The following is a 14,526-nucleotide window of genomic DNA, read 5'->3' as shown; positions in this document are numbered from 1 at the left end:
CTTCTCCTGAACTGAATAGGTTGAAGTACACAAAACTGACAAAGTTCAAGTGCTTCAATCTAAAACGAATGTTTTTCCCATGTTTGAAATCTTCTGAAGGACTGCAGCCATGTGTTACTGGCTCTTGGTCGGAATCCTCTGCAAATGCCTGGCCTGGGAAAAATGAAGAACTTTCAGTGCATAAAGGAATACATTCCTGCTGGTTCCTTAAACTCTTCCATTTTCTTTTGCATTAGATTCATTCTGTAAGGCATGTCAAGGCCTCAACCATACTACTTCCCTCTCTGTCTCCCTCTCTGCTTCCTTCCTTCTCTCTCCTTCTCTTCTTCCTTCCTTCCTCTCCTTCTCTCCCTCCTCTCACTTCCACCCCCAACTCCAATCTAGAGGTCTCACCTCCACAATAGTTCTGAATAAAATAGTTCTGAACTAAAGCTAAAGAAATGTTATCCCCCTATTTCATCACAGCCTGCAGGAATAAACAGATGCTTTATATTGCATTATTTAGGATCATCACTCTGCCAGACACTTGGAACCACCAGATACACGCAGTCAAAATATTCTATCTTTGTCTTCTAATCACAGTCCAGCGTAAAAGACAAGCAAGAAAGCCAATGATTGCCACAGAGTGTCGCAAGTACAAAGGGCACACAGATTCTCATTGGGTTCCTCATTTATTCTATAGGTGGGAGAGAATGGTGAAGCTAAAAAGAAGTCTTCCTAAAGAAATTAATTGAGAGATAAGTTTACTGGGTGGAAAAAATTTTGAGGAAGAAATAATAATATTCAAAGGCAGAGATTTGTGTCAAAATATGTATCGTAATGGAATAATAAGTGGTTGTGTTTTGCAAGACATACATTGATAATTCTATGCATAAATATTAATTTAAAATCAATTTTCCATACTGTTAAATAATGCACAATCTTTAGCTGCTTTGTATACTTAAAAGAACCCCTCTTTATATATATTTGTGGTTTACCAACATACACAAACCACTCTTCTATGTCTTCTAATTACTTTGAGGATCAGATCTAAGCTCTTCGGCATGGCACACAAGGTCAACCATGCCCCAGCCACAGAGGCATAGTTCAGAGATGAAAATCCATGAGAGGAGAAAACCAACAAGTGTTTCCACAAATACCTAAAAATAAACATAGAAATTCAAGAACAAGACTAAGACAACATGACTCCCCCAAAGGAACACAACAACATTTCAATATTATAATGTGAAAACAAAGAATTAATGAAATGCATGAAAAGGAATTCAAAAGAATGATCATAGGATTACTGAGAAGCAGTGAGAAGCAAATTCATGAGTTAAGTAAATCCATACATGACATGGATGAAAATTTTACCATGAGATTGAGATTTTGAAGAGAAATCAAACTGAAATATTACAAATGAAGAGTGGCATAGAATGGCAAACGCCCAAAATAGCACTCCGGCCTCAGAATCAACACTTGGGGAATTCGGATCTGGCTAAAAGGCCCATGAGAGTCTCACAGGCATGGAAAGCCATGACACAGTGGCAAAAACAAACTAAGTGAAAGATCCTGGTGAACAAGACCCCAGCGGAAAGAACAGGCCATCAAGGAGGGAGGCGCCTTTTTCCGAAGGAAGGAAGGAACCTCCACTGTGATACGGCCTTGACTAAACAAGTCCAGAGTTGGTGAACTCAAGGGGCTTCCATATCCTCGACAGCTCATGGCAAGAGCCTTGGGTGATTGCTGATGCCATAAATAAGAGTGCCAATTGTTAAATCTAAAACAGGAGTCAAAAAATAGAAAAATTTTTTTTAAAAATCTACAACAGGAGTCACTGGGTACAGGCTCCCCACGTAGGATTTCTGTCCTTAATGTGTTTTACTATGAAACTTAAAACAACACTACTAGTCAAACAATACCATATACCTTGTGCAGTTGTGTGAGTGCAGCCTGTTGAAATCCTTGTTTAGTGTATACTAAGTTGATCTTCTGTATATGAAGGTAATTGAAAATGAAACTCGATGAAGGACAGGATGGAAGAGGGAATGGGAGGGGGAGGGCCATGGAGGGAGGGAGGTTGGGGAGGGGGAAAGCCACAACAATACAAAACTTGCACTTTGTAAATTTACATTTATTAAATAATAAAAAGAATTTTAAAAATGAAGAGTGGAATATGTCAAATAAAAAATGCAGTAGAAAGCCTTAACAACAGACTTGGTGAGGCAGAAAAAAAGAATATCTAACCAGAAGGCAATTTTTGGCAATATCTCAATCAGAACAAAGTAAAAAGAAGAAGAAATTAGGAAACTTAAAAACAATGTTTGAGATTTATGGGATACTATCAAAAGACCCAACATACAGGTCTTAGGAGTTCCTGAAGGTGTGGAAAAAGAGAAAGGATTAGAAGGCCTATAATAATTACAGAAAACTTCCCTAATTTGGAGAAAGGGACATTTAAATACTCAGGAATATAGAACTCCTAATGGATATGACCAGAAAAATTTTCACCACAACACATTGTAGTCAGTAAAACATAAAGAAAAGATTGTAAAATATGCATGAGAGAAATGCCAAATTACTTTCAATGGTTCTTTGATTAGACATATGCTGATTCCTCACCAGAAAACCTACAGGCTAGGACAGAATGGAGAGACATAGTCCAAGTCTTAAGAGAAAAAAACTTTCAACCCAGAATACTGTATCCTACAAAGCTGTCATTTATGATTGAAGGTGGAATAAATGCCTTCCATAACAAATAGAAATAGAAAGAATTTGTCACCACTCATTCAGTCTTACAAATGATGCTTAAGGATGTCTTACACACAGAAACACAGATAGTCATCCTTACTTATGAAAGAATGTGAAGGCAGAAAATCTCCCAGTAAAGGTACAATGGAAATCCAAAGTAAACAATAGGAATATTTATGGGAAAATGGCAGGGCCAAGTCCTTGCTTATCAATAGTTACCTTGAATGTAAATGGCCCAAATAACCCAGTTAAAAGATAAGGACTGTAAACAGAACTCTGGCCTCAGAATCAGCCCTTAAGGCATTCGGATCTGGCAGAGCCCATGAGAGTATTTTAGGCATGGAAAGCCAAGACACTCTGGCAAAAAAAAAAAAAAAAAAAAAAAAAAAAAAAAAAAAAAAAAAACACCAACCACCTAAATGAAAGATCTCTGTGAGTGAGATCCCAGTAGAAAGAACGGGCCATCAAAGAAGGAGGTACCTTTCTCTGAAGGGAGGAGAGAACTTCCACTTTGACTATGACCCTGTCTGAATAAGATCAAAGTCAGCGAACTCGAAAGGCTTCCATAGCCTTGGAAACTCATGACTAGAGCCTAGGGAGATTACTGACGCCATAAACAAGAGTGTCAAATTGTTAAGTCAACAACAGGAGTCACTGTGTACTTACTCCTCATGTGGGATCTCTGTCCTTAATGTGTTGTCCAATATGAATTAATGCTATAACTAGAATTCAAACAGTATTTTACACTTTATGTTCTGTGTGGGTGCAAACTGATGAAATCTTTACTTAATATATACTAAATTGATCTTCTGTATATAAAGATAATTGAAAATGAATCATGATGTGAATGGAATGGAAGAGGGAGCAGGAGATGGGAGGGGTGCGGGTAGGAGGGAAGTTATGAGGGGGAAAAGCCATTGTAATCCATAAACTGTACTTTGGAAATTATATTTACTAAATAAAAGTTTAAAAAAAAAAAAACATCATGGGGGCCAGCGCCACGGCTCACTAGGCTAATCCTCCACCTAGCGGCGCCAGCACTCCGGGTTCTAGTCCCGGTCGGGGTGCCGGATTCTGTCCCGGTTGCCCCTCTTCCAGGCCAGCTCTCTGCTGTGGCCAGGGAGTGCAGTGGAGGATGGCCCAAGTGCTTGGGCCCTGCACCCCATGGGAGACCAGGAGAAGTACCTGGCTCCTGCCATCGGATCAGCGCGGTGCACCAGCCGCAGCACGCCAGCCGCGGCGGCCAATGGAGGGTGAACCAACGGCAAAGGAAGATCTTTCTCTCTCTCTCTCACTGTCCACTCTGCCTGTTAAAAAAAAAAAATTATGGGTTATACAATGAGGTACAGTCTTAACTCATATTATAGCAGAATGTATGTAATTACACAGCTTTTTGATTGTATTTCATAGTGTATGGTTCTCACTTGCAAACAATTCTGCCTCACTTGGTTTCAAATACTTTCAGAATTAACGCAGTCCAAATTCTGAAGAGTCAACTTTTCAGGATCAAAAATATTTCACTGAAGAAAAAAAAGATAAGGACTGGCTGCATGGATCAAAAACCACCTATTTGCTGCCTACAGAAAACACACCTCACTAACAAAGATACACTCAGACTGAAAGTGAAATGATGGAAAAAGATATTCCATGCTAATGGAAAGCAAAAACAAACAGGTGTAGCCACCCTAATATCAGACAAAGTAGACTTTAACTCAAAAATTGTCAAAAGAGACAATGAAGGGCTTTTTGTAAGGATTAAGTGATCAATTCAACAGAAAGAGGTGACTGTAGTAAATGTATATGTATCCAATGCTAGGGTGCCTGGCATTGTTAATAGGTCTAAATGGAAATTTAAACTCCAATACAACAGTAATGGGAGACTTCAACACCCTACTTTCATCAATGCACAGATCTACTAGACAGAAAATCAATAAAGAAACAACAGAACTAATAGACACCATGGACCACATAGACCTATAGGTATCTACAGAACATTTCACCCCACAGTTGCAAAATACACATTCTTCTCACCAGTATATGGAACTTTTTCTAGAATAGATCACATGTAAGTCTCAGCAAATTAAAAAAAAATGAAATCATACTATGTATTTTTTCTGAGCACAATGTTGGTGGGGATGCAAAAGAGGTACCCTGATCTACTATTTGTGGAAGCTTAAACTAGTACAGCCACTATGGAGATATCTCAGAAAGCTAAAAATAGATCTACCATACAACCCAGTAATCCCAATCCTGAGAACTTTATCCAAGCAAAATAAAATCAGCATATGAAAGAGTTATATGTACCCCAATGTTCATTGCAGCTCAATTCACAATATCTAAGATATGGAATCAACCCAGATATCCATCAGCTGATGACTAGATAAAGAAATTGTGGTATATATACATGATGGAATACTATTTAGACCTCCTGATCTCCCATGCGGGTGCAAGGCCCAAGGACTTGGGCCATCCTCCATTGCCTTCCCGGGCCACAGCAGAGAGCTGGACTGGAAGAGGAGCAACTGGGACAGAATCCAGCGCCCCAACTGGGACTAGAACCCCGGGTGCCGGCGCCACAGGTGGAGGATTAGCCAAGTGAGCCCTGGCACCGACCTGGATGGAAGACCTCTCTCTCTCTCTCTCTCTCTCTCTCTCCCTCCCTCCCTCCCTCTGCCTCTCTCTGTGTAACATTTTCAAATAAATAAATAAATCTTTTTTAAAAGATTTTTTAAAAGTTAAAATTATAATGCTGAAATGAATTTGAGTAATCCTGTATTTTGTAATTAAAAAAAAGTACCACAACAAATAAGAAAAGGACATATCAGAAAAAAATGATTCTGGATACAGATAGTATTCAAATCCCATTTTTAAAGCCTCCCAAGCAAAACATTACAAATTGTTTCAATTCCAATACTTGCCCTGTGTACATACAAACTAAATTATCAAGTGCTTTGTTGGATACAATCTACATGTGGAGCTCCTCAAATAGTAAAAGGTGGTTTTGAGGGAAATTTTGTTGAGAAAGGGAAAGTGAAATCTCTGTCACAATAGTGAGGCAAAGAATGAGCCAAAGTTGATGTGTTGACCATCAACCCAATATGTAACATGTGTTTAACTAAGCAAAACTAGGACATAAATAACATAAACTACTTCAAACTGAAAGGTCTTCCGAGGTACACTGACATGCACTATGAAGTGTTAAATAATGTTTTTGTGAGAGATGAGAGGAACTAGCAAGAAGCCAGATCTATTCTAGGATTATAAACACCTCCCAGCCCTCCCCAAAGCAGTCCCACATGGAGCATACTATCTAGTGGAATATTTGTAGCACAGAGGTTGAGTCAATTGGTAAAGACAACATAATAGAAAAGTTTCCTTAAAGTGTGAATGCTTCTGCACAACCTAGTTGAATCACAAGGAAAATGATTTCTAGGAGTTCCCGGAGTATGAAGCAAGGTCAGAGGACAAGCATGACATGAGAGATATGTTAGGGCCAATGCGGTGAGATATTCCCTGCTGCTGACATCTACTAAGCAGACGTGAAATAGGAAGTATGAAGTCCTTATTGTCAAAGGGTAGCCTCTCCCACAGGTGGGTTTGAGACTCCAAAATCATTTCTACTGCTTTTTTCTTTGAAAAAAAAAAACTCAGATTGCCATAAAATCCGCAATTAAGGCATATGATATGCATTTTTGATGTGCCATGGAGATATGATAACACTGAATTGCCTGAATTCAGAGAAACAGAATATCTGAGATGTGACATTACCATGGCCCTCTCCTTTTCTCAACAGCTATTGCACACCTTAAAGGTCAAATCACTTAGGAATTAAGACATCCAGCTGCATTCAAGAAATGCAAGAAATGAAATCTTCAAAAAAAATCAGTATATCCATTTTTCAGAAAAATGTCCTTGTTGGTAATTTGTGCAGGATGTCTGAAAAGAGTGATTTGTGACCAAAAGCTCTTTCCATGGAAAATATATACATTTCCACTCTGTTTCATGACTGACAGACATAGTTAGTGTTAATATATCTAATTATTTATGGTCTGACCTTTACTTTTCATAGAAATTCAAAGAGCAGCTTTCCTTATAAATTCAAGATAATGGCCATACTAACCTTTTGAATATAAATCAGTATTTTTAAATTAAAGGTATACCTACTGACTTTTTGATTTCTTGTTAAACAATTAGATAAGAAAATAAAATAAAAATAAAATGTCAATATATCTGATAATCTCTTCCAATTCATCTCTTTAACAGAGTGAACTCAGTTGCTCCCATGAGCAGGACACTGTACTAGTTTCAACATGAGGGAGTAGAAGAATAGGGGCTTCAATCTCAGGAGGCAAGATTTTTACTAAGAAGCCCTAAGAATTTTCCTAAGAAGGCAAAAATTATTAATAACATGCCATTAAAATGCAAAGTAGTATTTCTACAAGGGCAAAATCATTTGGTACAAAGAATGTCTCCAACAGCTGTGTGAATGACAAATAAAGGAATGATTGCTAAGGAATTAATGAGCAGTCAGGCTGTTATTCTGAGAAGATGTTTTTTAAAGATTTATTTATTTATTTGTTTGAAAGGCAGAGTTTCAGAAAGAGGGAGAGACAGACAGATAGAGATCTTCCAACCCCTGGTTCAGTCCCCAACATTCAGAGCAGGGCTAATCTGAAGCCATGAGCCGGGAGTTTCTTCCAGGTCTTCCACATGAGGGCAGGGGCCCAAGCACTTGGGCCATCCTCCACTGCTTTCCCAGGCAAATTAGCATGGAGCTGGATCAGATGGAGCAGCTGGGGCTTGAATCAACGCCCATATGGGATGTTGGCACCTCAGGTGGAGACTACACCCCAGCGTCCACCCCTCTGAGAAGACTTTTAAACAAGTTAAATTTTGAATTGAATCTAGAGGGAGGTAGCTTATCAGAACCTTCACTTTTCTGTAACACTTGTCTGCTCACCTATCTAAGCCATCTCTCTATTTAAGTCTCAATTGTTTATTCAGCAGCTAGTATGTACCCATCACTCTACTGGGCACTGTACATGCAGTGACATATGTGAATCTTGTCTTCAAAGAGTATTCTAGAAGAGACAGTCTCCTAAATTCAAAGTGACAGGAGTGTGGGGGTGATGTCAGCAAGATGACAGAACAGGAGGTCCTGGGCTTCACTATCCAATACAGAAAGTTTCAACAAACAACTAGCTATAGAAAATAGCACCTTAATGAGGATAGCAAAACTTGGAAATAAGCCTGAATCACCAGAGTGATCCAGAAAACAGAATTAAAACGGTACAGAAAGAAGAGGAAAATGGTCTTGCTTTAACTGTTTCTCCTCCCCTTCCTCCCAGTTAATACAGTACCATGCAAAGAGAATGCTCCATGCTGAAGTTTCTACAGAGGGGAAAGATAACTGAAGGTGGGCACTCAGCTTCCCAGCATCCCAAGATGCTTCCCAAGAGCCCCATTCCCATATCACTTCAAAGCGGACACAAGGAGAAATGGCACGCAGAGACCACCCAGGGTCATGTAGAAACAAAACAAGGAGACAGACCCCACAGCAACCAGCACACAGATCCTGGAAATAGCTCTATGCACCTGCCTGTCTGTCAGTGACAGCACCTGATCAGAAATGCCACTTATAGCACAGCCCACCCACATAGCTCTAAGATTACAACTATTAGTACTAGATTATCCAGAGTCACTGGAATCTACCTGAGGGACCTAGGGAAAACCTACCTGCATTCCGCCATTCCAGGCTCAAATGAGACAGTGCAAAATCCTCAATGTATTTGTGGTCATCCTGTGGAACTAGGGCCAGGTCCACTTCTCACACCCCAGTGCTGAGACTAGAGTTTTTGGTGCTATAAGCCCCAGCATCAGCCACACGCTCTTCAGCAGGACCTGGGGGAATTCCCATCCACATCACACATCTCAGAGCCACAGCTATTGATGTTCCAGGCCCATACATCACTCAGGCAGGACATCAAGACAATCTTCTTTGTTTCCCTCAGCACCAAGAATGTAGCTGCTGCCATCACAAATCCTAGTGTGATTAACATCCAACTGTCTGGGGACCGAAGACACACACCCCAGGAAGCCCACATCCACATCGAAACCACTTCTACCTCCATGAATTGCTATAAACTAGACAACGGAGGCACTTCCAGATTCTGCTGACATTGAGCAAAGCTAAGGAGGGGCTGGTGCTGTGATGTGACCAGGAAAGCCATCAGCATCCCATGCAAGCTCAAGTCTCAGCTGCTCCACTTGTGAGCCAGCTCCTAGCTAAGTGTGTCCAGAAAACCAGCAGAAGATGGACCAAGTACTTGGGTTCCTGCCACCCATGTGGAAGACCTGGAAGGAGTTCCTAGTTCCTGGCTTCAATCTGGCCCAGCCCAGGTCATTAGAGCCCTTTGGGGAGTGAACCAGTAGATGGAAGATCTGTCTCTCTCTCTCTCTCTCTCTCTCTCTCTAATTCTGCCTTTCAAATAAATTAATAAATCTTTAAAATAAAATAAAGCTAAAGAAACCACTCAGAATTATACATTTGGCTCACAAAGAATCAAACCCAAAGCAACAGCCCAGGTGATACTCCAAATTCCATCTAATCAAAAAAAAATGTTTGCTATAAACCTTATTCCATAGAGAAGAAGAAACTATTGTACTACATCAGATGTTAACATAGGGACACAGGAACCATGAAGAAGCAAGGAAGCATGACACCTCCAAAAGAATACAATAGCTCTCCAGAAATAGGTGTGATTTGATAAACATTTATGAACTGCCTGTAAAAGAATTAAAGATAATGATCCTAAGGAAATTCAATGAGATGCAAGAGAATATTGACAGCTTAAAGATATGAGAAAAGCAATACAGGATATAAATGAAAAATTCACCAAAGACAGGAATTATATTTTAAAAATCAGAAGTTTTAGAAAGAAAAACTTCAATCAATGAAATAAAAAATATATTGAGGAAGATCTTTCTCTCTCTCTCTCACTGTCCACTCTACCTGTCTATATATATATATATATATATATATATATATATATATTGAGAGCTTCAATGACCAAATAGACCAAGCAGAGGAAATAATATCTTATAGGAAGGACGAGACTTGAAATATCCCTATCTGACAAAAATTAAGAGAAAAGAATTTAAAAGAATGAGGAAAGCTTATAGACATATGGAGTATGATTAAGTGAAAAAATACTTATATTTTATAGTGATACCTGATGGATAAGAGAAGAAAGACTCACAGAAGACCTACTAAATGGTATAATAGCTGAAAACTTCTCAAATCTTAGAAGAAATATGGATATCCAGATAAAAGAAACTCAAAGGACCCTAAGCAAACTCAAGCATAAAACACCTTCTCCAAGGCATGTTGTAGTCAAATTGTCAAAAAGCTAAGGACAAGGAGAGAATCTTTAAGACAGTAAGAGGAAAATATCAAGGTATAAAAAGAAAACCAAAGGCAGACTTATCAGTATAAACCCTACAAACCAGAAGAGAGTGAGATGACAGTCAACATCTTAAAAGAAAAAGACTTCCAACCAAGAATACTATATCCTGCAGAGCTACACTGTAGGAGTAAAGGAGAAGCAACGTGCTTTCCAGACAAGCAGAAAGTCAGAGAATTCATCACCACTGCACCAGCAGTACAAGAAATCCAATGGGAGTCCTACCTTAGAAGTAGGGGCCGGCATTGTAGCATAGCAGGTTATATGCAAGCCATATAACTAATGAATTAATACCCAAAATATTATATAAATAAAGAAAAATATTCCAATTTAAAAATGGGAGAGGGCCAGCACTGTGGCGTAGTGAGTGAAAGCCCCAGTGTGCAGCACCGACATCTCAGTTTGAGTCCCGGCTGCTCCTCTTCTGATCAGCTCTCTGCTGTGGCCTGGGAAAGCAGGCAACTGGCCTGGAAAGCAAGCAACTCCTTGGGCCCCTGTACCCACATGGGAGACCTGGAAGAAGCTCCTAGCTCCTGGCTTCAGATCAACTCAACTCTGGCTATTGTGGTCATTTAGGGTGTGAACCAGCAGAATGGAAGACCTCTCTTTCTCTAGTTCTACCTCTCTCTGTAACTCTTTCAAACAAATAATAAAATAAATCTTTAAAAATAAATTAAAAATAAAAATGGGGGAGGGGCCTGAATGGACATTTCATGAAAGAAGACAATAGTTACAAGAAAAAATGATCAACTTCACTAATTATTAGGGAAATGCAAATTAATTCCATAATGATATGTCAGAGTGGTTACCATCAAAAAGGCAAAAGAGGAAACAGCATTGTCACACCATGCGTGGGTTAAGCTGTGGTTTGCAATGCTAGCATCCTGATCAGAATACTGGTTTAAGTCCCAGCTGCCCTGCTTCCCACACAGTTATTCAGTTTACTGCCAACACACACCTGGAAAGACAGTGGAAGATGGCCCAACTACTTAGGTACCTGCCAACCGTATGTGAGATCAGGGTGGAGTTTCTGACTCCTGCTTCAGCCTGGCCCAGACACAGCCATTGAGGCCAATTAGGGAGTGAACCAGCAAATGGTAAGCTCACTTTCTCTCTTGCTCTGCCTTTCATATAAATATATAAAAAGACAAAATATAACAGGTGTCATTGAGAATATGGAGAAAGGGGAACATTTGTACACTGTTGCTGGGTATGTAAATTAGCACACACATCATAGAAAACTGTATGGAGATTCCTCAAAAACTTAAAAATGAAATTACTAAATGATTCAGCAATCCCACCCCTAGGTGTTTACCCAAAATATTTGAAATCATTATACTGAAGAGTTGTCTGCACTCCCATACTCACTGTAGCACCACTCACATTAGCCAAGTTACAGAATCACCTCAGTGTCCTTTAATAGGTGAATGCATAAAAAATTGTGTGTATATATACCTACAGTGAAATATTAATAAATCTTTAAAAGGAGAGAAATGTTGTCATTTCCAATACATAAGCCGACCTGAAAGACATTTTGCTAAGTGAAATAAGCTAGCACAGAACAATATACTATAATGTGGATATACAAATATACACGCATAATCTAGAACAATTGATGTCAAAGAGGCAGAGAGTAAAACGGTGGTGAGAATGGGGAGATGATGGCCAAAGGGTAGAAACCTCAGTCCAGCAGCGGGAGGAGCAAGGGCTTGTTGTTTGTTTTGGGGTTTTTTGGTTTTGGGTTTTTTTACTTTGAGAAATCTTTCAGAGCATGGAAAATATAGTAAATAGTCTATTGTACATTACAGAACTGCTAAGAGTCCATTAGAAACATTCTCATCACAAAAAAATAAGTATTAAAGTGATGACTTGTTGATTAGTTTAATTATTGCGCAATGTATTCTTTTTTAAACTTTTATTTAATAAATGTAAATTTTCAAAGTACAACTTTTGGATTATAGCGGTTCCCCTCCCCCATAACCACCCTCCCACCCACAAATCATCCATCTGCTACTCCCTCTCCCATCCCATTCTTCATCAAGATTCATTTTTAATTCTCTTTATATACGGAAGATCAACTTAGTATATACTAAGTAAAGATTTCAACAGATTGCACCCACACAGACACACAAAGTATAAAGTACTGTTTGAATACTAGTTTTACCATTAATTTGCATAGTACAACACACTAAGGACAGAGATCCTACACGGGGAGTAAGTGCACAGTGACTCAGTGACTCCCGTGGTTGATTTAACAATTGACACTCCTACTTATGACGTCAGCAATCACCCGAGGCTCTTGTCATGAGCTGCCAAGGCTGTTGAAGCCTCTTGAGTTCACAAACTCTGATCTTATTTAGATAAGGTCATTGTCAAAGTGGAAGTTCTCTCCTCCCTTCAGCACAGTGCATTCATAAATCATAACATCGCTTTATACCCCATAAGCACACATGTATACAACTGTAATTTGCCAAACTACAACTTTAAAATAAAATTTAAAAACAAAAGTTAAAAAAGATGTTTAAAGTGATGAGGATGGTAACAACCGGGATCAACTACAAGAGAGAAATGATTCTCCTTCATAAGTTAGAGACGTCTACAAAGAGCAGAAGCCACAGCAAGTGGAGAGAGGGGAAGAGGAGTTCCGCAGAAGAGTCAAGAGATGGCCGTCACAGGAGTGACAGCTACGCGAAGTGTGCAGGGCATGAAGGCAGGAAAGAGCAGCAGGTGCAGGCTCTGTGTGCCTGGACTCAGAGCTGGGAGCCACGTCTGCCGGGGTCAGGGAACCATACGCAAGATCCACAGGAAAGCAGAGTTGGGCCAGAATGTAAAGAAAATTATTTTTGAGCACCAAAAGTATTTTAAGTACAGTTATTTATTTAATAATTTATTTATTTATCATTATTATTTTACTTATTTTTTACCTCCAGCATTCCTCTCCAGTTGCGTGGGAGCCACGAAGCAAATATCAGATACCTGTTATTGTTTGATATTGTTCTAAAATTAATCTTTGTGAGGACAAAAGGAACACATACGGAAGTATTTTTATGTTGGATACTGGCTTGTGATGAAGTACTAATTTCAGTTCTTAACGGGGACCTTCTTTATTATTCAGAAAAGACTAATGTATAATAAAGGATAAAGACTGCATTTATTAGCAAGCACTTCGCTTAATCAGCCTGATAGCTACTATTGTCCAGACAAGTGCTTATGAATTATGGCATTGCTTTTGGCAAAACTATTTATCTGTGTGACACGATATGTCACTTTTGAACTTCAACTTGACATCCATAAAATTACATTTTCATCAAACTGAAAGATCAAGCTTTCTGTGCTGACTCACTTGGGTCAACATTTTGCAAATGCCTAGATTTACCACTTGAACCATAAACCCTTTGTGAATAATTTTGAGCACTGATGTTTGATAGCCCGGGGCACAGATCATAATTTCTGAGCAGAAGAAGAGGTGTCAGAGCAAAATACATTTCCTTTCTGCATACAGGATGACTTACTCCGAAGTGTATTCTCATCAAGTCATTTTAAAATCAAGCGTGAACACTAGGTTTGTTGAGTTCCAAACGAGAGTAAACAGCACCAGTGACATGTCCTTTATTTCTTAAAGATTGATGAGGCGTATCACCTCTACTGCCAGAGGGTTGCACCAGCCAAATAGGCCCTTGATACACCTTTGAGGAATTCTCATCTTTAGAATAAGCCTAATTGATGTTCTTTCAAAATAAGCAACTAGGTAAAAATGTCAGGACTCACCAAACGACCTAGAGGTAAAGCAAGAGTTATTCTAGGAGCTGGTGCTGTGGCGTAGTGGGCTAAGCCTCCACCTACAACGCTGGCATCCCATGTGTGTGCCGGTTCATATCCCAGTTGCTCCACTTCCAATCCAGCTGTCTGCTATGGCCTGGGAAAGCAGTAGAAAATGGCCCAAGTGTTTGGGCCCCTGCACCTGCGTGGAAGACCCAAAGACGCTCTGGACTCCTGGCTTTGAATCTGCTCTAGCCATTGCAGCCATTTGGAGAGTGAACCAGTGGATAAGACCTCTCTCTTTCTTTCTCTCTTGCTGTCTGTAACTCTACCTCTCAGGTAAATAAATACATCTTTTTTAAAAAAAAGTTATTCTGTCCTTAATTCTCTACTTTGCACTGCATTCAGTGTTATAGTTCTTGCCTAAGCCTTCCTTCAGTGATTCTGTTTTTGTATAAAAGCAAACTGTGGCCGGCTCAATAGGCTAATCCTCCACCTAGCGGCGCCGGCACACCAGGTTCTAGTCCCGGTCGGAGCACCAGATTCTGTCCCGGTTGCCCCTCTTCCAGGCCAG

The 14,526-nt window shown here is 39.7% G+C and overlaps 1 protein-coding gene across 7 annotated transcripts in view; it reads right to left on the bottom strand.

Moving 5' to 3' along the window:
* The window catches only part of LOC149123498 (uncharacterized), a 132,704-nt gene that overhangs the window by 94,922 nt on the left and 23,256 nt on the right, over window positions 1-14,526 (bottom strand). The window contains exons 4-5 of one of the 7 annotated variants that reach the window (XR_016216145.1): window positions 13,962-14,109; window positions 685-1,139 (exon numbers count right to left, since the gene is read on the bottom strand). The exons of 2 other annotated variants lie outside the window; for them this stretch is intronic. Coding sequence is in view for 1 of the 5 variants with exons in the window: in XM_089307423.1 (XP_089163549.1) it covers window positions 1,087-1,139 (53 nt within the window). In the remaining 4 variants the exon portion in view is untranslated. Of the gene's footprint in view, window positions 1-680; window positions 1,140-13,961; window positions 14,110-14,526 lie in introns of those variants that run through there. 4 more of the 7 variants (XR_016216148.1, XR_016216147.1, XR_016216146.1 and 1 more) reach the window with 4 other exon arrangements.

The sequence above is a fragment of the Oryctolagus cuniculus genome, chromosome 11 (genome assembly GCF_051225735.1).
Source record: "Oryctolagus cuniculus isolate XC-2025 breed Fujian yellow rabbit chromosome 11, ASM5122573v1, whole genome shotgun sequence".
Classification (NCBI taxonomy): domain Eukaryota; kingdom Metazoa; phylum Chordata; class Mammalia; order Lagomorpha; family Leporidae; genus Oryctolagus; species Oryctolagus cuniculus.
This window is presented reverse-complemented; position numbering and strand designations above follow the sequence as displayed.